Here is a 23,099-nt window from a genome sequence, read left to right as displayed (position 1 = left end):
CGGTTTCCTCCCACAAATCCTGAATGGCTTACCCCTTATCCTTAGGTGAATTGGGCATTCTGAATTCTCCCTCTGTGTACCCGAACAGGTGCTGGAATGTGGCGACTAGGGGATTTTCACAGTAACCATTGGAGAGTTAACATAAGCCTACTTGTGACACTAGTAAAGATTATTATTGATTATATTATTAAACTGATGAGCCGGTAATTGGTCAGATTTAATTTGTCCTTTTATTTGTATACAAGACACAGCTGGACAATTTTCCACAAGGGTGAATAGAAAGCACGGGACTTAATCGGCTGCTCCTATCTTTGTGGGTCCAAAAATATTTGATGAGTTTCCAGATGGCTGGGAATTGGGCCTGTGGTCAGCGATCCGTTCTTGGTCAACACAGCTGTAAAGGATTAATCTTTGGTCAGCATTTGTACAGTTGGGCCACAGTTTGAAGAAATACTGACCCAAGATTCCTGCTGCTGATCACTTTGCAGAAACTCTTCTGGTGTACTGGGTATGTTTGTGAAGGCAATTGGAGTCAGCGGTGCTGTTACCTATTAGCCACTAGCCTTCTCTCAGTCATTGCACAGGGTCATAACAATATATATGTGGCCTGTTTGCATTGTATGACCATTCTGGCTGTTCGGTAACACATATGTGCATATTAGATGGAATGCTTTCTGCACGGCCTATTTGCACTGTGCAGCACATTCTGGACTGCTTTGCAGCTTTGACAGAACGTGGATCATAACCTGAAGCATCTTACCAGCACCTGTGGAAGGTGCAGCTTATCATGAATTGCTCGAACCTGTACTGTATGAAAACGCTGTCCAGTTTGCGACTTTAGGTCCTCGGAGGGGATGCTGAAGAGATTTACTGAAAGGACATCTAGTATAAAACTGTTTGGTGATGGCGAGAAACCAGAGCTATTTTCAGTTGAGCAGAGAAAATTAGGTGATAGAAAATAGGTGCAGGAGTGGGCCATTCGGCCCTTCGAGACTGCACCACCATTCAGTATGATAATGGAAATTCAGTATCCCCCTCCTACTTTCCATACTCCTTGATCCATTTAGCCACAAGGGCCACGTCCAGCTCCCTATTGAATATATCCAATGAACTGGCTCCAGCTCCTTTCTGTGGGAGAGAAATCAACAAGGTCACAACTCTCTGAGAGAAGAAGTTCTTCCTCATCTCAGTCCTGAATGGCTTACCCCTTATCCTTAGGCTGTGATCCCTAGTCCTGGACGTCCCCAACATCGGTAACATTCTTCCCACATCTAGCCTGTCCAGTCCCATCAGGATTTTATACGTTTCCCTGAGATCCCCTCTCATTCTTCTAAACTCCAAAGAGTTAGAAATTTTGATGAGTAAAATTGGTTTAAAAGCTACTTCCATCAGTAACTTTCAGATAATGGAATTGAAGCAAACATTTGTAAAAGAAAATTAAGTTAGAAAAATAGAACAGAGGAGGTAGATCAACATTTTTATTCGATAAGTATATGAAGGATTATGGAATATGAGTACATAAATGAAGTTGCGACAAACGAATTGTGGTTTTTAATAGAATAGCCTGAGCAGTTGACTGGCCTCCTCCTCTTCCCGTGATCATATCCTCATTCCATTTGTACATGGAAGTGCTTTACGACAGAAGCCACCCACTATGGGAGCACACTATTCAGTTTCATGATGCTACTTAAACAATCTCATGTAAGGGAAATACAGAAAGTCAGCAGCTTCCTATGACGATGAATAATCAAGTGACAGATGGACAGTAGCTCTCCTGTTAGGGTATCCAGGGTTTTGTAACTCGTTACCCAAAACTTGAAAGCAATTGAATATTTCCTTAAACTGTATGTTCTGCACCAACTCGCTCCAAACAGTCACCCCATGACTACTCCTACACTATGTATCTTGCAGCTGTCCCATTTTGGTCCCGATGCAATATCCCAAGCACAGAATAATGATCAAAGCGTGGGAAAGAGTTTCTGTGGCTGCTCCTGTCGCATTTTGCATCAGGTGCACTCCAGGCCATTGAATTGCACGTGGAACATTTGCTGGTGAGATGAAGAGCTCTGTAGGCGTGGGATTTTCCACACAGCAGGGTAGCAAAAGGGAGAGGTAGGGGGTAACCAATACTCACCACAGAACAGCATCACTAATGGCTGATCTCTGAGAAGCAGCTGTGAAAAAGACAAGCCCCAATTGGCAACTGAAAAATGGTGATGTGAGCTAACCGTGGGGAGCTCACCCGGAGTGAGGGGGAAGATTAAATACAGCCAATGTCGTCTTTTTGCTTGAACTGCATTAAAGTGAAGCTGAACTGCAAGCAGAAAAAAATAAAACATTTTATTTCTGATATTTTTATAACTCTTCCTTGCAAGTTTTTAAATGTCTCCTTTACAAAAAGCACTGCTGCTTGGTATTTGAGTAATGGTCGCTCTCCTCTGACAGTCTGCATTCTTCAAACGTCCAATCCATATGGAGAAAATTTGCTCTAGGATCTCCAGGGACTCTGGGGAAATAGTTACAATCTCGACCTGGTGGAGGACCCTGAAACCTCAGCCTTTAGATAAACAACTCAGTGTAAAAGACAGTCGTGCTTGCACCCATCCCAGCTGCTTTGATCTGGAAGTAGCAATTTCCCAGAGGAAGAGGAATAGTTCTTACTTTCTCACAGTCGCCACTTTACATGTCTTCTTCCTTTCACTGGGAAAATTTTTCTTTCTTATTTGTTTAAGTTTAGTTATCAGAAGAGCAGTGAGAAGCTGGAATGCTGAATGATGTCAGATTTGCAAATTACAAAGCGTAGGTTGGATCAGGCACATTGTCTCCAATTACACTAATTGGATTTCTGACAGCTAAACAGATAGCAGACCATTCAAGGTTGTGTTCTGAAAATCCTTAATGAACTCCACTAAAAATGCAGCCATACTTCACTGCACTACCATTTGTTCAATAACTCTCTTCCCACCTGAAGGCATCATGGTTGCCAATGGCCCTCATGGTTGTTTCCATTTGTGAGCCCAGGCGATATGTGTCTCATCGTGATGATGAGGGGGTGGGGCCATCAGAAGTGGAATCCAGTCACCCAACATCTGTAGAAGCATTTTTCCCCCCAACAGATGGCACTGGATAGCACTAAGGAGGAGAACATCTCGTTGATGCTCTCTCATCTCTATCCTTAGCTGTGAAAACTAATTACAGCACACCATCTGATGTGTTTGACTAGCTCAGCAGACTAAAAATAAAAAATATACTTTATATAACATGCATTTAAAAAGCAAATAATCAGCTTCATTCTTTAAAAATTGCAAAACTCTAAACTATTATCTATTATTGTTCTAAAGCACACATTGGCTCATTTCATTTCTGCCAAGATCTAAGAAAAGCACCTCCACATTTCCCATCACGTACTAACTGGACTCTCTGGTCCCTCTTTCTGTTATATCGTCTCACATAGCTGCTGCTCCTAACCACTCCATCTCCTGGCTTCAGTCTCCCAGAGACACGTTCTTGGACCCAGGTGGGTAGGGTGTATCTCCTGTGATAAATCAGACCCATCATGATGTATCTACCACCTGAGAAGAAGAAATGTGGAGAATGAACAACAATGATATGGTGTGATCCTTCCCAATATTATTGTATTTTCCCCAAGTTTTCTACCTCCCATCAGCAGGTCAGCTATGCTCTATTGTGGAACAAACTCAAGGGACAGAAAGGCCTTCTGCTGTTCCTATGTTCCCACTTGAAGACATTGCTTGATGTTCGAAATGCTTGCACAAGCACTCCAGTACATTTCCCAAGTGGCCATTCTTATAATAATAATCTTTATTATTGTCACAAGTAGGCTTACATTAACACTGCAATGAAGTTATTGTGAAAAGCCCCTAGTCACCACGTTCTGGCACCTGTTTGGGTACACGGAGGGAGAATTTAGAATGTCCAAATTACTTGACAACACGTCTTTTGGGACTTGTGGGAGGAAACCGGAGCACCCAGAGGAAACCCACACAGACACAGGGAGAACGCGCAGACTCCACCAAGACGGGACTCAAACCTGGGACCCTGATGGTGTGAAGCAACAGTGCTAACCACTGTGCTATCGTGCCGCCCATTCATTCTTCAAGAAAGATCATCACAGGCAGCCCGAAGTCGCTCATGGTATACCCATATCACCACTTCCCACTAAAACCTTGACAGGTCTGCTTGGTGGGATTTTGAACTTGATTCATAGAAAGTTGATTTGGGATAATGGAGAAGAAATGCACTTTTCTTAATGTTGTACTTGTTGGATTATGGGATGTTTTTGATGCTGGAGAATGAAGTGCTTTCCCGTTTGAGGCATCTCATAGCATCAAAGGTTCCCAAGTCAGTAAGAGCATACCTGTATTCCAAATAAAGCTCCTTCTACCCTCCTCTAATAAAATGCCTCAGTTCTTATCCTCACAAGTGCACCTTTTTAGTACCATTTCCCGCGGCCTAAGTGATTCTACAAATCAGTCAGTCAAATTAAGGGAATTATCAGAATGTGGTCCCACTGGGAAATTAACTGACTTGGCTGAACTTCATTTCGAATGACATTTTCATTTCCAACATGAGGATAGTTTTGAACCTAGATCTCAACTCACTGAACCTACTAGCTCTCCGACACATTTGCCTCTATGAAAGGTGGTGCAGCAATAATCATGAAGACTGGACTCACCAAACTTCAAGTCCGGACACGATCTTCTACAGTTGAAAGTGTCAACAACAAGAATGTGCACTTTGAAGAAGAAGCCATCAGGTGTGACATATAGTCGACTCATGCGGTAGAATCCGTTGCTGTCCACTAGTAACGTTACCAGACGCAGCCCTTTACCAAGGCTCACAATATCATGGACTATGCCACTGATTGCTGTTGAAAGATTAACACTGTTATTGCATGAAGGTAGCGTTGAGTTGAAGTACCACACCTGACATTTTCAATTCTGCTGTCCGGTAACAGCAATTTAAAAAATACAAATGTAGCAGGTGTGTTGCAAACCTGGCGTAATATTGAAAGCATGGTAGAATGAAAATATCCACCTAAAACCCACTATTAACTGGATAGCTTGTGGCCCTTAATGACAATCATTATCTATTGCTCAAGCCTGGCATGATTGATTCATTATGTCTTAACCTTGTTGCCTTAGATCTCCTTGGATGGTAAGGCACTCATTTAAGAGTAAACTATGTAGCATTTTTCATTTTATTTTGAAAAGCTGCACATTAATGGAGGCATACAGTAAATAGGATGAAATATAAACATCATCTCAAACATGGCAAGTTGTTAACCAGATATTTTCCCTTGTTGGTTTTTAAAAGTACAAAACAACTGACTGAGCAGGGTGATGTAGAGACCATCTCATGCTGATGGCAACAAAGCTGTGTGGCAGGGCAGCACGGTGGCACAGTGGTTAGTGCTGCTGCCTCACGGCGCCGAGGTACCAGGTTCGATCCCGGCTCTGGGTCACTGTCCGTGTGGAGTTTGCACATTCTCCCCGTGTTTACATGAGTTTCACCCCCACAACCCAAAGGTGTGCAGGGTAGGTGGATTGGCCATTCTAAATTGCCCCTTAATTGGAAAAAATGAATTGGGCACTCTTTAAAAAATAAAAGCTGTGTGGCAATACTGAAGAGCTATTTCCATACAACACTATTTTGTGATCAGTCTTAATTTTGATGTGGAGATGCCGGCGTTGGACTGGAGTGAGCACAGTAAGAAGTCTTACAACACCAGGTTAGTCCAACAGGTTTGTTTCGATGTCACTAGCTTTCAGAGCGCTGCTCCTTTCTCGGGTGAATGCAGAGGTATGTTCCAGAAACAATTTTGACAGCAAAGATTAAGACTTACTGTTGGCCATAACAGTGAACAAAATTGAAATTCTAAAGAAATTTCTTTTCCTAATATTTTAACCTTCATTTGTAGCAAAAATGCAATTGATGTTCATCGAACAGCCTTTGACTCAAAAACATTCAGTGACATAAAGAAACAAACAATTTGAACTAAGACACCAAGACAAGTAGAAAAGTAAGTTGTCAAGAGGAAGTAGAGAGTTTGTAAAGGGATATAGACAGGCGAACTTGGCAACTTTGGCAGGAAGAATGGAAAAACAGTATATTATTGGAGAGATTACAGAACTCAGTGGTACAGAGGGATCTGGGCACCTGGTATATGCATCCCAAAAGGTTAGTATGCAGATACAGCAAGTGATTAGCAAGGCAACTGAAATGTGGGCATTTATTTCAAGGGAATGGAATATAAAAGTCGGGAGGTTTTACTGCAGCTGTACAAGGCTGCACGATGTACAATCTGGAATACTGGGTACAGTTCTGATCTCCTTATCTGAAAAAAGATACAATTGCATTAGAAGCAGTTCAGAGAAGATTCGCTCAACTGATCCCTGGGATGAAGGGCTTATCTTACAAAGAAGGGTTGAACAGGTTGGGCAAATGCCCCTTGGAGTTTAGAAGAATGAGAGGTGATCTTATTGAAACATGTAAGATCCTGAGGGAACTTGATGGGGTGGATGCCAGGAGGATGTTTCTACTTGTGGGGAGACTAGAACCAGGAGACAATACCATTTATGGCAGAGATGAAGAGAGAATTTTTCTCTCAAGGGGTCATTAATATGTGGAATTCCTTTCCTCGGGGAGCAGTAGAAGCGGGATCATTGAATTTATTCAAGGCAGAGTTAGATTTTTGATAGACATGGGAATTAATTGTGGAGGGGAAAGGGGGTCAGAACCAGGTCAGCCACGGTCTCATTAAATGATGGAGAAGGCTCGAAGGGCTGATTGGTTTACTCCTGCTGCTAAGTCCTATGTAAGAATTGAGAAAATAGTACACCATTTTCCTAAAAATGTTCTTTTTTTTAATATAGATTTAGAGTACCCAATTATTTTTTTTCCCAATTAAGCGGCAATTTGGCATGGTCAATCCATCTAGCCTGCGCATCTTTGGGTTGTGGAGGTGAGACCCAAACAAACATGAGGAGAATGTGCAAACTCCACATGGACAGTGACCCGGGACAGGGATCGAACCCGGGTCCTCAACGCCGTGAGACAGCAGTGCTAATCACTGTGCCACCGTGTCGCCTCTATTTTCCTAAAAACTCTATAACTGGTACAGCATAACAGTTGGTTTTCAGTCCAGCTTATTGGGGTGTAGCAATAAATATTTAACTAAATATGAGATGACTCCAAGGTCCTGCAAAATGTACCAAAAAGAAGCAAATACCAAAATGTTCCATGAAATATATCGCCCTACTCCACTCCCAAAACAAATGTGGTATCTAGTGTACTCATTCCAAGAATCATCACTACACCACGAGGGACACTGGTCCGCAGATTCTTCCCCATTACAATTCATATACATTTTATATATATACATATATATATTAAAGTTGATCAGTAATAACATCAAAACTTAATGCAAATCTCAGTCTACTCTTACCAAACTCACTGTTACAGTAGAATTCCCTTTCGTTCTTTTCCTTTCTGCATTCAATTGAACACAACTCTTTGTTGTAATCTTAAGCAAAGAAAAGCCAGCTTAGTTAATGAGCTCACAGCCAGAGACTGCCACAGTTTTCATTTTAAATATAAAATCATTAATTCAGCACATCCATATTTTCTTAACAAAATGGTTAACTGTTTCATGTGCTTTGTGACAGCACTAAATATACAAAAAGATGTTGTTAGGACCCGAGAAAAAAGTAAGGTGCTTACATTTATCCAACACCTTCCATGCATTCAACATGTTATAAAATGATTTATAACCAATTAACTACTTCTGAACTGCAGACACCATTGTTTTAAAAGCAAGCGCAGTCGCCAATTGGTGCACAGTGCAGTCTAACAAATGGCCAGGATCACCAATTTTAATGATAGATTGTTGTAGGATGAATGTTGGCCAGGACATTGAGAGAACTCCCTGCCTTGGTTGTAAATTAATGAAAATACAACAGTGACCACAATGGGCTCTATTTTAACTCCCATGTGGGAATTAATCCTATTGGGTGACCAGGCTGTCGGGAGCTGGCAACAGACACTCACTTAATTTTAGCAGCCAGGCATCATTAAAAATGTCCCTTGCCTTTTTCCTTGCTGTAATACCCAGGAAGCGGCTGCCTGGCTGTGAATATGAGTGTGAGGCTGGAATCCCAAGGGAATGGTCTTTAACAGAAGTGTTCTGGGAGAGATATTTCAGCTAGGGTAAGGTAGGGGAGAACCTGAAACATGGTCGGTCAACGGTTCCCTTGGGGATGAAAGAAGCCTGCTCCAAATAAAACGGTAAAAAAGTTCAAGCTTATTGGATCTCTTCTAATTCTGGCCTCCTTTTCCTTTCGTTGGGGAAGCCATCACTGTTTTCTCACTAAGGTCTTGTGAAGTTAGCAAATTGGGCCCCTTTCTCCTTTATATGAATGTTTAAAGAGAGTACTAATGGCTTGGGAACTGTTGTTTTTGGTGCCTGCAATTTAAAATCCTTCCCAACAGGGTTGGAAAAAGTATTTTCCATGCATTCCAAAAGGAGGGGTTAGAATAGATCCCAGTGTATCAAGGAGCAACAACTGAAACACCTTCTGAGACAGCACAGCAGAATTGCCATTCCTCCATTTAAATTTACAAATTACTTTTAAAAATATATTGCCCAAGGATCCTGCAAATGTTAACATTCATAAACAGCCACAATGTCACTTTTAACTAATAGATTTTCCTTTTTAACTACTGATCAATACATGTCAAAGGCAGCACCGAACTAAGTGGTGAATCTATATGAAGAGAGGCTATGTAATTCTCGATGGGGAAGGAGTAGCACCCTCTCCTCAGCTGTTACATACCAGCTCAAAATCGGCAACTGGCAGAAGCTTGAATTAAATAGTATTCCTCTCCTCTCCTTTCATTTACACTAAAAGTACAATTCTACTGGGAGATACATTTGTTACAGCATTAATCAGCATTCTTGGACACACTCATCTCCATCAAGGACGGTCACCTCTGCGCTTCGCTTTACTGCAAGCCTACGGATAACCTCAAGATGCTCCACTTTTCCAGCTTCCACCCTAAAAACATTAAAGAAGCCATCTCCTATGGAAAAGCCCTCCGTATACACAGGATCTGCTCAGACCAGGAGGAGCGTAGCAGACATCTACAGACCCTGAAAGATCCCCTCGTACGAACGGGATATAGTGCTTGACACACCGATCGATAGTTCCAACGCGCCACAGCAAAGAAACGCACCTACCAGTTGGTAGGATTTCGCAGGCCAGATGGTGGGGGATGAATGTAATGCGACATGAATCCCAGGTCCCGGTTGAGGCCGCACTCGTGTGCGGAACTTGGCTATAGGTTTCGTGCTCGGCGATTCTGCGTTGTCGCGCATCCTGAAAGCCGCCTTGGAGAACACTTACCCGGAGATCAGAGGCTGAATGCCCTTGACTGCTGAAGTGTTCCCCGACTGGAAGGGAACATTCCTGCCTGGTGATTGTCGTGCGATGTCCGTTCATTCGTTGTTGCAGCGTCTGCATGGTCTCGCCGATTTACCACGCTTCGGGACATCCTTTCCTGCAGCGTATGTGGTAGACAACGTTGACCAAGTCGCATGAGTATGTACCGCGTACCTGGTGGGTGGTGTCCTCACGTGTAATGGTGGTATCCATGTCGATGATCTGGCACGTCTTGAAGAAATTGCCATGGCAGGGATGTGTGGTGTCGTGGTCACTGTTCTGAAGACTGGATAGTTTGCTGCGAACAATGGTTTGAGGTTGCGCGGTTGTTTGAAGGCAAGTAGTGGGGGTGTGGGGATGACCTTAGCAAGATGTTCATCTTCATCGATGATGTATTGAAGGCTGTTTCCCCACCAATATCGCCACCCCTCTATTTTTTGCGTCCATCCCTGAGTGGAACACCTGTCCCACCCATCCTTTCCTTAACCTAACCTGATCCGCCACCTTCAGATGCGGCTCCTGAAGCATGACCACGTCTGCCTTCAGTCCTTTTAAGGGCGCGAACAGTCGGGCCCTCTTAATCGGCCCATTTAGGCCTCTCACATTCCACGTGATCTGCCGGATTCCCACCCCCCCGCGCCGACTAGCCATCCCCTATTCTAGGCCAGTCCCCCGTCCAGGTCCCGCGCACCCACCCATCCTCCAGGCGGTCCCGACCACCTCTTCCCTTGCCAGCTCCCTCTCGATCCCAGCAGCAGCAACCCAGTTGACCCCCCCCCACCATCTAGCATGGTTACTCCCCCCATGATGCTTCCGAAAGTCAGCTGACTCCAACTGACCCTGGCTTCCCCCGCTCTTTCCTTGACCCCCCGTGTGTGGAACTCTCATCCTCCTTGCGCCTATCTTCCCGCCATCATCTCCCTAGCGTGGGAAAAAACCCGCGCTTTCCTGGATTGGCTGCGCCCCCCCATGGCGCAGCTCCCCCATCCCCCCCCTGTCCCTTTTTCCACCGACGCCCACATCTCTCAGTGTCCCCCCCGTCAAGAAGAGAAAAAACCCCGTCTTTCGTCCCGATACTGTGAACCTCCCATTCCCCAATTTACATTTCTATACATCAACATCGTCGTCTTCCCCCACAGCATCAGTCCCTCAGTTCTGGTCCAATTTCTCTTCTTGGATGAAGGTCCATGCCTCATCCGACGTTTCAAAGTAGTAATGTTTGTCTTGGTGCGTGACCCACAATCGCGCCGGCTGCAGCATCCCAAACTTTATTTTCTTCTGGCCCGATTAAAGCTCGCCCTCCTTCTCGCCACCTCCGCGCTCCAGTCCTGATACACTCGTATCACCGCATTCTCCCACCTGCTACTCCGTACCTTCTTGGCCCAGCTCAAAACCGCCTCTCTGTCGGTGAAGCGGTGAAATCTCACCACTATCGCCCTTGGTGGTTCTCCAGCCTTTGGTCTCCTCACAAGGACCCGGTGAGCCCCTCCCACCTCCAGGGGGCCCGAGGGGGCCTCAGCTCCCCTTAGCGAATGGAGCATCATGCTCACATAAGCCCCAACGTCAGCTCTCTCCACTCCCTCGGGGAGACCCAGAATCCGGAGGGTCTTTCTCCTCGAGCTGTTCTCCAGGACTTTGAGCCTTTCGATACACCTCTTATGTAGCGCCTCGTGCGTCTCCATTTTTACCGCTAGGCCCAGAATCTCATCCTCGTTCTCAGCTGCCTTCGCCTTCACCCCACGGAGCGTTTCTTTTAGCCCTTCGATTGCCAATAACATTGGCGCCAGCACCTCGTTCTTTAATTCCTCCACACACCGTCGGAGGAATTCCTGCTGGTCCGGGCCCCATGTCGTCTGGGCTCCATCCGTCGCCATCTTGCTCCTTCCTTCTCTTCTCTGCCACTGCTCCAAAGGATCCTTCGCAATCTGGCCACTACCACCGATCCTTTCCATACGCACCCGGGGGGACTCCTTCCTTCGTCACCCCACACTGGGTTTGGTCCAAAATAAATTCCGTTGGGGCTCCCAAAAAGAGCCCAAAAGTCCGTTAGAACGGGAGCTGCCGAAGCGTGCGGCTTAGCAGTGCATTGCTGCAACCGGAAGTCCGTGAGCAAGTTATTGTTGTAAGCGCCGATTCATAGCGCTGCTGATGACCCCTTCCACCATTTTACTGATGGTCGAGAGTAGACTGATGGGGCGGTAATTGGCCAGGTTGGATTTGTCCTGTTTCTTGTGTGCAGAACATATCTGGACAATTTCCCACATTGCTGGGTGGATGTCAGTGTTGTTGCTGTACTGGAACAGCTTGGCCAAGGGCATGGCAAGTTCTGTAATACTTCAGTAATAGTGTCAGGGCCCAAAGTCTTTGCCGAATCCAGTGCTTTCAGCTGTTTCTTGATATCATGTGGAGTGAATCGAATTGGCTGAAGACTGGCATCTGTGATGCTGGGGACGTCTGGAGGAGGCAGCACTACCGGCTGAAGATTATTGCAAATGCTTCAGCCTTATCTTTTGCATTGATGTGCTGGGCTCCTCCATCATTGAGATGGGGATATTTATGGAACTTCCTCCTCCAGTGAGTTGTCCACCAACATTTGTGGCTGGATGTGACAGACTGCAGATCCGTTGGCTGTTGGATCATTTAGCTCAGCCTCTTATTTGCACAGGGCATGCAAGTAGCCCTGTGTTGCAGCTTCACTGGGTTGACGTTTCATTTTTAGGTATGCCTTGTTGCTGAATGCTCTCCTGCACTCTTCACTGAACCAGGGTTGATCCCCTGGCTTGGTTGTAATGGTAGAGTGGATATGCTGGGCCATGAGGTTGCAGATTGTGGTGGAGAACAATTTTGCTGCTGCTGATGCTCCACAGCACCTCATGGATGCCCAGTCTTGAGTTGCCAAATCTGTTCAAAGGATATCCCAATGAATACAGAGGTAATGCCACACACTGGAGGTTATCCTCAATGCTATCCAGTGGTCTCAATGCACATTGGGTGAGGACAGCAAACAATTCTAATCTCCCATGATTTAATAATATTCTGATACTTACCATCAATCTCTCTTTTTTTTTAAAAATATATTTTATTGAAATTTTTTTCCCTGAGCAACATTTTTCCCGCTTACAAAACAAGCGAAACGATAACAGTAACAAAACAGAAATGTTTTAACTTTTTAACAATAATAATAATAGTAGTAATAATATACAAGTAACAAAACCTCGTACTCTATTGACCTATACTCAACTGCCTCCCCCCCCTCCCCCCCCCCCCCCCCCCCCCCCCCAACCGGGTTGCTGCTGCTGGTCATCCGTCTTCCCTCTAACGTTCCCCTAGGTAGCCGAGAAATGGCTGCCACCGCCTGGTGAACCCTTGAGCCGATCCTCTCAGGGCAAACTTTATCTGCTCCAGTTTAATAAACCCCGCCATATCGTTTACCCAGGCCTCCAGTCTGGGGGGTTTCGCCTCCTTCCACATGGGTAGGATCCTGCGCCAGGCTACGAGGGACGCAAAGGCCACGACATCGGCCTCTTTCGCCTCCTGCACTCCCGGCTCTTCCGCAACTCCAAATAGAGCTAACCCCCAGCCTGGTTTGACCCAGGCCTTCACCACCTGCGAAATCACTCCCGTCACTCCCTTCTTACCATCAATCTCAATAATGGACATGTGAATTACTGGTTGAATCATAACCCACCAATAATCTAATGTCCTTATGTGATATGGGGAGAGGAGAACAGTGGCGATTAACATTTTTTGTTAATTTTCTCCCCTCAGCATCGTCCATTTAGGTTGCCAAAGGGACAGAGAGTGACATGCTGTCAGTTTCAGCTTATCTCATTGTTAATGCCTTTAAAACCTACCACCCAGAGTCTCAGCGACACCTGTCATGTGGCAGACTGCTAGCACAGTGTATTCGAGATAGATCTCCCTTCACATGCCCTCCAGTGGCTTACTGTGTCAGTTTGCTATTCACCAACAACAAACCTGTATGTCTATAGTGTTTTCAATATAGGGAAAGTCCCAAGTCGCTTCATCTGGACATAATCAAACCACATATGGAGATATCAGGGCTGATTACTTAAAGCTTGGTCAAAGAGGTAGATTTAAAGGTATGTCTTAAAGGAGGGGAGGTAGAGAGGTTTAAGGAGCAAATTCCAGAACTTTAGGACCACAGCAGCTGAAGGCATGGCCGCCAATGGTAAAACAATTAAAATCGGGAATTCAAAAGAGGCCATAATTCGAGGAGTGCACATATCTCAGAGCGTTGTAGGGTTGGCGGACATAGAGATAAGGAGGGGCGAGGGCATGGAGGACTGAAACAAAGGTGAGCATTTTAAAAATCAAGACTTTGCTTAAGAGGTAGCTCAGGAAGGTTTTAGATTTGATCTCTGTGCTGTGCTATTGATCTCACCCCTGCAGCATGAAGATAATGGACATTCTACCATTGGCCTTGGTTTTAGTGGGGTAGGAAGAGACAAAAAAGGAGCAGGTAGGGTTCCTAGCTGAATGCTGATCTACTGGAAGGTTTCAGTGTGTGAACACAATCATGTGGGTGAGAATACAATCAGGTTCAATCTGATGTTCTCAAATATATTGACCTTGTAACATTTGAAGTTCAGCATCATAAATGAAAGTTGACCAGCTGGACATGGTACAAAGAGTATTAGTGTCTTCAGGGAAGGGAAGATTAACAACAGTAAAAGTCTTGCAGTATCAGCATCGGTAACAAAATAATAATTACCTTCTCTGAGTATGTTAAAGTGATAGAGCAAACTTGAAGGGTGACGGTTGGTTACAAATGATGAATTAACGCCATTTATGAACGTATCACTTGTTCTATAATTAATGTTTTTTCTGGGTCTGTTCTCCTCTGGATCCAGATTGTAAGTTGTAGCTTTTTCTCCCTGTTTTGTTACATGATGAGTGACACTAATCTGATGGTATAGCCGGGCACCTTGATGATAATTGTGGGTCAGATACATTGAAGAACTTGACTGCATACTTTTGCCCAGAAGGCTGTAGTATGTGGGTGACCTGTTGAGTTTGGACTTATCTGGATGAAATGTAGACAGGAGGCCTCGCAGGTCATTTGATTGCCATCTCTCCTGCCTCTCGGAATGTTCTTTTGCTGGTGCCTTCAAGTTTTGCCTCTCTGTGCTCTCGTTCCTTTTGTTGTTCTTTTCAAAGAAATCTAGATGATTGAGTTTGCCCTCTGCATGCGAGTTTTCATTTTTAATCTTGTATTCCTGAAAAGGAGCCTCTTCTCTCTCAAGAAAGGCATTCAGAGCAGGCAAACTGGAATCAGAGCGATTTTTGGGTGACAATTTTGTCAGATCTACTGAAGGGTCCTGGAGTCCTACAGGGGAAGATCCTCGACCTGTTCTTCCAAATTGTGGTCTGAGCTCTGCATACAAAAGACACCAAGATACAGAATAAATGACACCAGAACTGCAGAGATACATTTTAAGATTTATGAAATACTTTTATGTTTTACAATTAATTGACTGAACTTTTTTCTACTTCCTTCCACACCCTCATACCACTGGTATTTTCCCCTTCTGGCTAACCACGTCTTCAAGCTCAGTCTTTGTTTTCTCCCCCACTCCCAACAGGTCCAAATCATACAGCCTTTGGCCCAGGGTGCCTATTCTGCTTCTTTGAGAGAGCTATCCAGTTAACGCTACACCCAAGTTCTTTGCCCATAGCCTGCATTTTATTGTCAAGTATATTTTGAATTTCCCTTTGTAGTTAGGCCACACTTGGAATATAGTGTTCAATTCTGGTCGCCACACTAGCAGAAGGGTGTGGAGGCTTTGGAGAGGATACAGAAGAGGTTTACCAGGATGGTGCCCGGTGTGGAGGGCATTACCTATGAGGAGAGGTTGGATAAACTTGGTTTGTTCTCACTGGAATGACGGAGGTTGAGGAGCGACCTGATAGAAGTCTGCAAAATTATGAGGGGCATAGACAGACTGGATAGTCAGAAGTTTTTTCCCAGGGTGGAAGAGTCATTTAAAAAAATTCCTTCATCAGAGTTACAAAGCCAGAGTCCAGAGTGTGGACAGGGGCAAACCCCTAATTCAGCACCTTGTGGTCCCCACAAGAGAGAAATACCAGATCCAGGCATTACACCTGACCTCACGCTCATCTTAGCCAAAAGGTGGGGCAGCAAGGTGGCGCAGTGGGTTAGCCCTGTTGCCTCACGGCGCTGAGGTCCCAGGTTCAATCCCGGCTCTGGGTCACTGTCCGTGTGGAGTTTGCACATTCTCCCTGTGTTTGCGTGGGTTTCACCCCCACAACCCAAAGATGCGGAATACAGGGTTAATGGTAGAGTTCTTGGCAATGTGGAGGAGCAGAGAGATCTTGGGGTCTATGTTCATACATCTTTGAAAGTTGCCACTCAAGTGGATAGAGCTGTGAAGAAGGCCTATGGTGTGCTAGCGTTCATTAACAGAGGGATTGAATTTAAGAGCCGTGAGGTGATGATGCAGCTGTACAAAACTTTGGTAAGGCCACATTTGGAGTACTGTGTACAGTTCTGGTCGCCTCATTTTAGGAAGGATGTGGAAGCTTTGGAAAAGGTGCAAAGGAGATTTACCAGGATGTTGCCTGGAATGGAGAGTAGGTCTTACGAGGAAAGGTTGAGGGTGCTAGGCCTTTTCTCATTAAACGGAGAAGGATGAGGGGCGACTTGATAGAGGTTTATAAGATGATCAGGGGAGTAGATAGAGTAGACAGTCAGAGACTTTTTCCCCAGGTGGAACAAACCATTACAAGGGGACATAAATTTAAGGTGAATGGTGGAAGATATAGGGGGGATGTCAGAGGTAGGTTCTTTACCCAGAGAGTAGTGGGGGCATGGAATGCACTGCCTGTGGAAGTAGTTGAGTTGGAAACATTAGGGGCCTTCAAGCAGCTATTGGATAGGTACATGGATTACGGTAAAATTATATAGTGTAGATTTATTTGTTCTTAAGGGCAGCTCGGTAGCATTGTGGATAGCACAATTGCTTCACAGCTCCAGGGTCCCAGGTTTGATTCCGGCTTGGGTCACTGTCTGTGCGGAGTCTGCACATCCTCCCCGTGTGTGCGTGGGTTTCCTCCGGGTGCTCCGGTTTCCTCCCACAGTCCAAAGATGTGCAGGTTAGGTGGATTGGCCATGATAAATTGCCCTTAGTGTCCAAAATTGCCCTTAGTGTTGGGTGGAGGTGTTGACTTTGGGTAGGGTGCTCTTTCCAAGAGCTGGTGCAGACTCAATGGGCCGAATGGCCTCCTTCGGCACTGTAAATTCAATGATAATCTATGATTAATCTAGGACAAAGGTTCGGCACAACATCGTGGGCCGAAGGGCCTGTTCTGTGCTGTATTTTTCTATGTTCTATGTTCTATGTGCAGGGTAGGTGGATTGGCCATGCTAAATTGCCCCTTAATTAGAAACAAAATTAATTGGATACATTAAATTTATATATTTTTTTAAAATCTTAGCCAAAAGGCTGAGGAGCGGTGTGGAAGAGTCAATTACGAGGGGACATAGGTTTAAGGTGCAAGGGGCAAAGTCTAGAGGAGATGTACGAGGAAAATTGTTTTTACACAGAGGGTAGTGGGTGCCTGGAACTTACTGCCAGTGGAGGTGGTGGAAGCAGGTACAATAGTGATGTTTAAGGCGCGTCTTGACAAATATATGAACAGCATGGGAATACAGGGTTACAGGCACCAGAAGTGTAAAAGGTTTTACATTAGACGGGCAGCATGGTTGGCACAGGTTTGGAGGCCTGAAGGGCCTGTTCCTGTGCTGTACTGGGCGGCATGGTAGCACAGTGGTCAGCAATGTCGGTTCACAGCTCCAGGGACCCAGGTTCAATTCCCGGCTTGGGTCACTGTCTATGCGGACTCTGCACGTTCTCCCTGTGTCTGCGTGGGTTTCCTCCGGGTGCTCCGGTTTCCTTCCACAAGACGTGCTGTCAGGTGAATTGGACATTCTGAATTCATCCTCAGTGTACTTGAACAGGCGCCGGAGTGTGGAGACTAGGGGATTTTTTTTACAGTAACTTCATTGCAGTGTTCATGTAAGCCTACTTGTGACACTAATGGTGATTCTTATTATTACTTTTCTTTGTTCTTTTTTTTTCTTTGAAAGTTACTTTTGAATCTGTTTTCAGCACCTTTTCAAGCTGTGCATTCCAAATCGTAACAACTCGCAAGTTAAAAAAGGATGTTTATTATTTATCCTCCGGCTTTTTTTGTCTATTACTTTAAATCTTTATCCTTTGGGTACCAACCCACCTCCCAATGGAAACTATTTCTCTCAATCAACTCTATCATAAACCTTTGGAACAATGAACACCACTATTCACTCTTCCTTTGACAAGTTTGTTAAAGGCAGCAGTGAAGTACTTAGTATTTATTTTCAATAAGCTAGATATCCCTATGGCCTCTTCTGTATTGACATTGTTCCAGCTTTTGTTTCCAGACTTCATTTTAACTGAATTCAATTGCATTTTCTCTGGTGAGTTTTGCTCTCTGGATTATTCTATAATTACGAAGCTCTTGTTGCTTCAGAAATGGCACGTAACTCTTTAAGATCCACATTTTCATGCATTCTGTCCATTTCTCCAGTAACCCACTCAACTGTCAGCCTGGGCAGTGCTTATTGGCAGACTTTTTAACAATGAAGCTAACCTATTTTATTTGGTATCCTCACACATTGACCTCCTGCATATCAGGGGATTCAATCAGGTGATTTTTTTGCACTTCATTGACCCCCAAGGGACCCTTCCCCAATTGGTTTAGTTTAGATCAACTACCACAACGCCGACCATGCATTGATCCTAAGTGATAGCTAGACCTGCACGGACCAACTAGACATTGGGTAAATCTGCTAACTTACTTTTGAGAAGCTACCAGCATCATGCCAAGAAGTTCGAATTATCAAATACATCGCTAGTTATAACCATGCGCGTTGTCTTCATCGCCAAAGTGTTACTTCCATCAAGATTGTGCCACATATTTTGACTCAATTTACACCATCACAGTTTTTTCAAGATTCTTTCGCGTGAATATAAAAGTTATATAAGTTGCATTCATAGCTCACTTTCTCACAGACGATTCAAAAAACAAGTAATTCTCTCTTTCCCTATATTCCAGGTAGAAAATTAAGCTTAAACGTTTTCGTATAAACTGTTTATTCTTGCACCGATACTAACATTTAAAATCGAAAGCGGCGTTTATTAATAGTAAAGTTGATCTAAATTTGTTTTGTCTGGAAAGTTGGTTAAAATTCTTCTCACCTTTAGTTTTTGCGTTAATATGTTTTGCCAATACCACGATCGAAAATACCTGTATTAATAACATCCCATTCATTCTGAAGCTGGGACAGAAACCAAGTGACTGAGGAGGAGAGAGAATTCCTTCGTTTTATACCCCTTCTTGGGCTATGCTAATAAGGGACAGCACCGCAGCCTGGGAAAAACCTTTGCCAAAAGATCCAATTTCACTGTTTTCCACATCAGAACGAATTTTGAATGATCATTTCTATTGTACAATGCTAAAAGACTTATGACGGAAAATATTGTGACGCAAATGAGATGTTTTCAGTAGCTTTTGATATTGAAGAAGTAGTTTTATTGTTACATTAATTAACCTAATGTTGCATTATAAGAAATGCTTAAAAAGCCACGCTACCTTCAGTATTCAGAGCGTTAGAAAACAGCGAAATTGACTTTGATTGTATTTACGGAAGTATTCTAGATTGTTACATGTTTGATTCCAGTGAAATGAAACGTACAAATATCATAGTCAACTCACTTTTGTTTGACTATTTGTGTTTAATATTTTTGGAAAGCAACCCTGGTTTTCTGAGATGGAGAGGCAGCAATTATTAACAATAAAAGATGGGGGATCTGCCAGCAGGCATTGGATGGGAATATTTAAACTTTGAATCGGGTTCTAATGTGTTTGTTCTGTTCAGTTCAACGGCTTCCAGCCCGGAAAGTTGAGTGAGTTGTTTTCAAAATGAGTGCCTCTGTTCTGGGAGCGATCACTGTATTTTGCTTTGTTACAGGGAAGCGCTCCTTAAGCGCTCTTCACGATCACCCTCTGCTGGCACCCCACTCAAACCGCAACTAAAACTCGGCCCCGGAACAGACGCTCCCTTCGTTGAAGCGCCGCTTCTCTCCGGGTTCCCAGGCCCCTGCAGAGCCGGCGGTGGCGTCTCCCGCTCGGGTAGGGTGCCCGCCGCAGGCTGCGGCTAACTCACCGGCGCCGAGCTGCCCGTGGGCGGGCGGGCAGCACAAAAAGGTGCAGCCGTGCGACCCAGATGGGACTCGAACCCACAATCCCCAGCTCCGGAGGCTGATGCCTTATCCATTAGGCCACTGGGTCACCACGAAATATGTGCAGCGACAGTGCGACATATACACGTGATGGTGCTAATATACACAATTTCTGGCCATCGGTTGATTATATATTACAGACCATTGGCAGAGGATATTCCACGGGGCGGTGTAGATGGCCTACTGAGAGCATACTCTCTAGTCTAGGGCACACATGCAAACACTACAGATGCTGCGTGTATACTAACAAACACATTTTTATATTTGAGAGACTAGTACTTGCATAGCTACACAGGACAGAATGAGCAGCTACGTAGAGAGATGCTATAGATAAAACACAGAACCTCCTGGTTGTCAGACAGAAATGATCTAGTTCCACTTTTCCCCTGTAGCCCTGCTTTTTGCACATAAATATTCAATTATTACGACCAGCCTAGGTTAACATGACTGAACTGACTCCTCCGCCCTTTGTACCATTCCTGAATTGGTTATACTCATGTTTGATTTTAAAATAGAGGTGATATGCCAATTTTATATATATATATATTTGTGTATTGCTGAAAAAAGACGGGTGTCTTGCATCAGCACAAAAGATTCACAAGAATACCAATTGTAAAGGGAACAATGATTTATACTGCATGAGAAGAGAGTGCTGATTGATTGGCAAGTGGTCTCTGGTTGATAGAGGTATTATGGTGGAGAATGCACCAACTGTGTTTAGTGCAAGAAATAAGCCAACCAAGGTTCCTTAAGTTAACAAGTAAGGAGTTAGTTTAATTGCTAAAACTCAGGTAAAGATGCAGAAATTAACAAAAGGTTTAAATTGTGCAATATGCCCAGCTACCCACGAATGCAAAAAAGCAACACACACATCATTCCCTCAAGCATGCAAGAAAGAAGTAAAAAAAAAATTTTCTTTTTAAAAAATAAATTTCGAGTACCCAATTCATTTTTTTTCTAATTAAGGGGCAATTTAGCGTGGCCAATCCACCTACCCTGCACATCTTTGGGTTGTGGGAGGAGACCCACGTAAACACGGGGCGAAGAAGTAAAATTCTGCAGACATTAAAACTTTGGCCAAGTAAAAAGTCAGAAAAAAAAATTATTCACGGCGTGTCCAGATGCTTGTTTACAACTAAGGGCCATGGTTCACAGTGGTGAGGGTTCTTGTGGATTCTCACTGGGGCTAATGGTGTTGATTCAGAATTCTCACTGGGGCTAATGGTGTTGATTCAGAATATTCCTATAAGAACACTCAGTTTTCAGCAGTGAGGTCTTCTGGTGGGTTTTCTAAATCACAAGGCGTTCTGCTTTGATGAGAGAGATTTCAGAAGAAAGAGAGATGGGATGGGGTAAGGCTGTTCGCCCTTGGCAGTTTATCTGACTATCCAAATTCCAGTATCTTCCAGGGATCCACCCCCACTATCTGTACCATGAATACCGCCAATTCTCTTGCCCTTCCCGACTTAACAAAGGACCTGGAGTTCAACCTATCCAACCTTGGGTCCAGCACACAGTTGAAGCCCCCCCCCCCCCCCCCCCCCCCACCATGATCAGTTGATGAGTCGGGGGCTGCTTCATAAGTCTACATCATCCCAATTCAGGACATATATGTTCACTAGCACCACTGGCGCACTCACCGGAACCCCACTCAACATTACATATCGTTCCCCCCCCCCCCCCCCCCCGGGGTCTGTTACCATGTTAGCCACCGTGAAAACCACCCTCTTATTGAACAGGATAACCACCTCTCACCCTCATGTTGAAATCGGATTGATATGTTTGCCCTACCCAGCTCTTCCTCAGCCTCATCTGAGCCCTGGTCCTCAAATGTGTTTCTTGTTGAAAGACTACGTCTGCTTTCAGGCTTTTCAGGTGGATTAACACCCGGGATCTCTTGACCGGACCATTTAGACCCCTCATGTTCCAGGTGATAATCCTGATAGGGGGTCTCTTGGTAGAAATGGCAGACTCCGGATTGGGGGGGTAGTGGGAGACCCACAATTCGTTTGGTCACCTGGAATGTCAAGGGGTTGAATGGCCCTGTGAAAAGGTCGAGAGCATTTGCTCACCGTAAGAGTTTAAATTCCAACGTGGTGTTTTGCAATAGACTCCTTTGCAGCTCAGAGACCAGACAAGGCTGCAGAAGGGGTGGGTGGGACAAGTCTTTCATTCAGGCTTCGATGGTGAAGCCTGGGGTGCGGCAATATTAATTAATAAAAGGGTTCTATTTTTTGCTGTTAAGATCTTGGTTGACCTCAATACTGGACATATTGTTGTCTGGGGCTCTCTGACAGGCACTCGGTGGTTCTAGCTAATATCTCTCCTCCAAACTGGGACAATATGAATTTTATTAATAATCTGCTGGCCGCCATCTCCAATTTCAATTCGTATCAGCTTATTTTGGGTAGGGATTCAAATTGTGTTGTGAACCCTAGTCTGGATTGGTCCAAACCCAAATCTCTGTCTCCATCAGGGGTGGCCAGAGCTTTGTTGTTTTTCAGTGAACAAATGGGGGGGTGGATCCTTGGCTCATTTTTCACCCATGTGCATCAGGTATACTCATGTATCGATTTTTTCTGGTGGATGGATCTTTCCTCCCTTCTGTGATGGTGGCTGGTTACTCATCGATTGTGATTTCGGAGCATGCCCTGCACGTTGTTTATTTGGCACTGGAATCAGCTCCCTCCCAGCATCACATGGATGTTGGATATAACGGGCGGGATTCTCCACTCCCGCGCCGAAGTGGCCGCGCCGTCGTGAACGCCGTCGAGGTTCACGACGGCGCGAAACGGCCCCGGTCCCGACCGATTCAGGCCAGGATCGGGGCCGCGTCATCTACACGCGCCAGGCCTTGTCGCCCGCGTAAAGGCGGCGCCGCATAGATGATGCAGCTGGCGCCGCATAACGGGTGTCATCTGTGCATACGCGGGTTGGCTAGTGCCAACCCGCGCATGTGTGGTTGCCGTCCTCTCTAAGTCTGCCCCGCAAGAAGATGGCGGACGGATCTTGCGGGGCCGTGGAAGGAAGGAGGTCCTCCTTCAGAGAGGACGGCCCGACGATCAGTGGGCACCGATCACGGGCCACCCCACATTTGAGGTACCCCCCGGTGCAGGATCCCCCCTCGCCTCCCCCGCAGGCGTTCACGACCAGGTGTGGACGGCGCCGGGGGGAACCCGCCGTTTTGGCCTGGCCACTCGGCCCATCCGGGCCTGAGAATAGCGGGGGTGCCGGAGAATCGCCATCTTGGGTGTCTCCGGCGATTTTCCGGCCTGCGGCCCGCGAAACTCGACCGGGCCGTTCCCGCCGCTTG

The 23,099-nt window shown here is 45.2% G+C and overlaps 1 protein-coding gene and 1 non-coding gene across 2 annotated transcripts; both read right to left on the bottom strand.

The window, feature by feature from the left end:
- Positions 1 to 213: 213 nt before the first annotated feature.
- LOC140395664 (uncharacterized) lies at positions 214 to 18,836 on the bottom strand. The gene is made up of 6 exons (XM_072483711.1): positions 18,743 to 18,836; positions 14,197 to 14,859; positions 7,469 to 7,546; positions 4,697 to 4,888; positions 3,409 to 3,572; positions 214 to 1,128 (listed from the first exon to the last, which is right to left on the bottom strand). Exons 1-6 carry the CDS (start codon positions 18,813 to 18,815, stop codon positions 1,039 to 1,041), a joined length of 1,260 nt encoding a protein of 419 aa, XP_072339812.1. The 5' UTR covers positions 18,816 to 18,836; the 3' UTR covers positions 214 to 1,038.
- A 926-nt stretch (positions 18,837 to 19,762) lies between these two features.
- trnar-ccg (transfer RNA arginine (anticodon CCG)) lies at positions 19,763 to 19,835 on the bottom strand. The gene has a single exon. It is a non-coding gene; the product is annotated as a tRNA-Arg (tRNA).
- Positions 19,836 to 23,099: the final 3,264 nt, after the last annotated feature.

The sequence above is a fragment of the Scyliorhinus torazame genome, chromosome 18, assembly GCF_047496885.1.
Source record: "Scyliorhinus torazame isolate Kashiwa2021f chromosome 18, sScyTor2.1, whole genome shotgun sequence".
NCBI classification, from domain to species: domain Eukaryota; kingdom Metazoa; phylum Chordata; class Chondrichthyes; order Carcharhiniformes; family Scyliorhinidae; genus Scyliorhinus; species Scyliorhinus torazame.
Note: the sequence above shows the minus strand (reverse complement) of the source record. Positions and strands in the feature narration are given on the sequence as shown.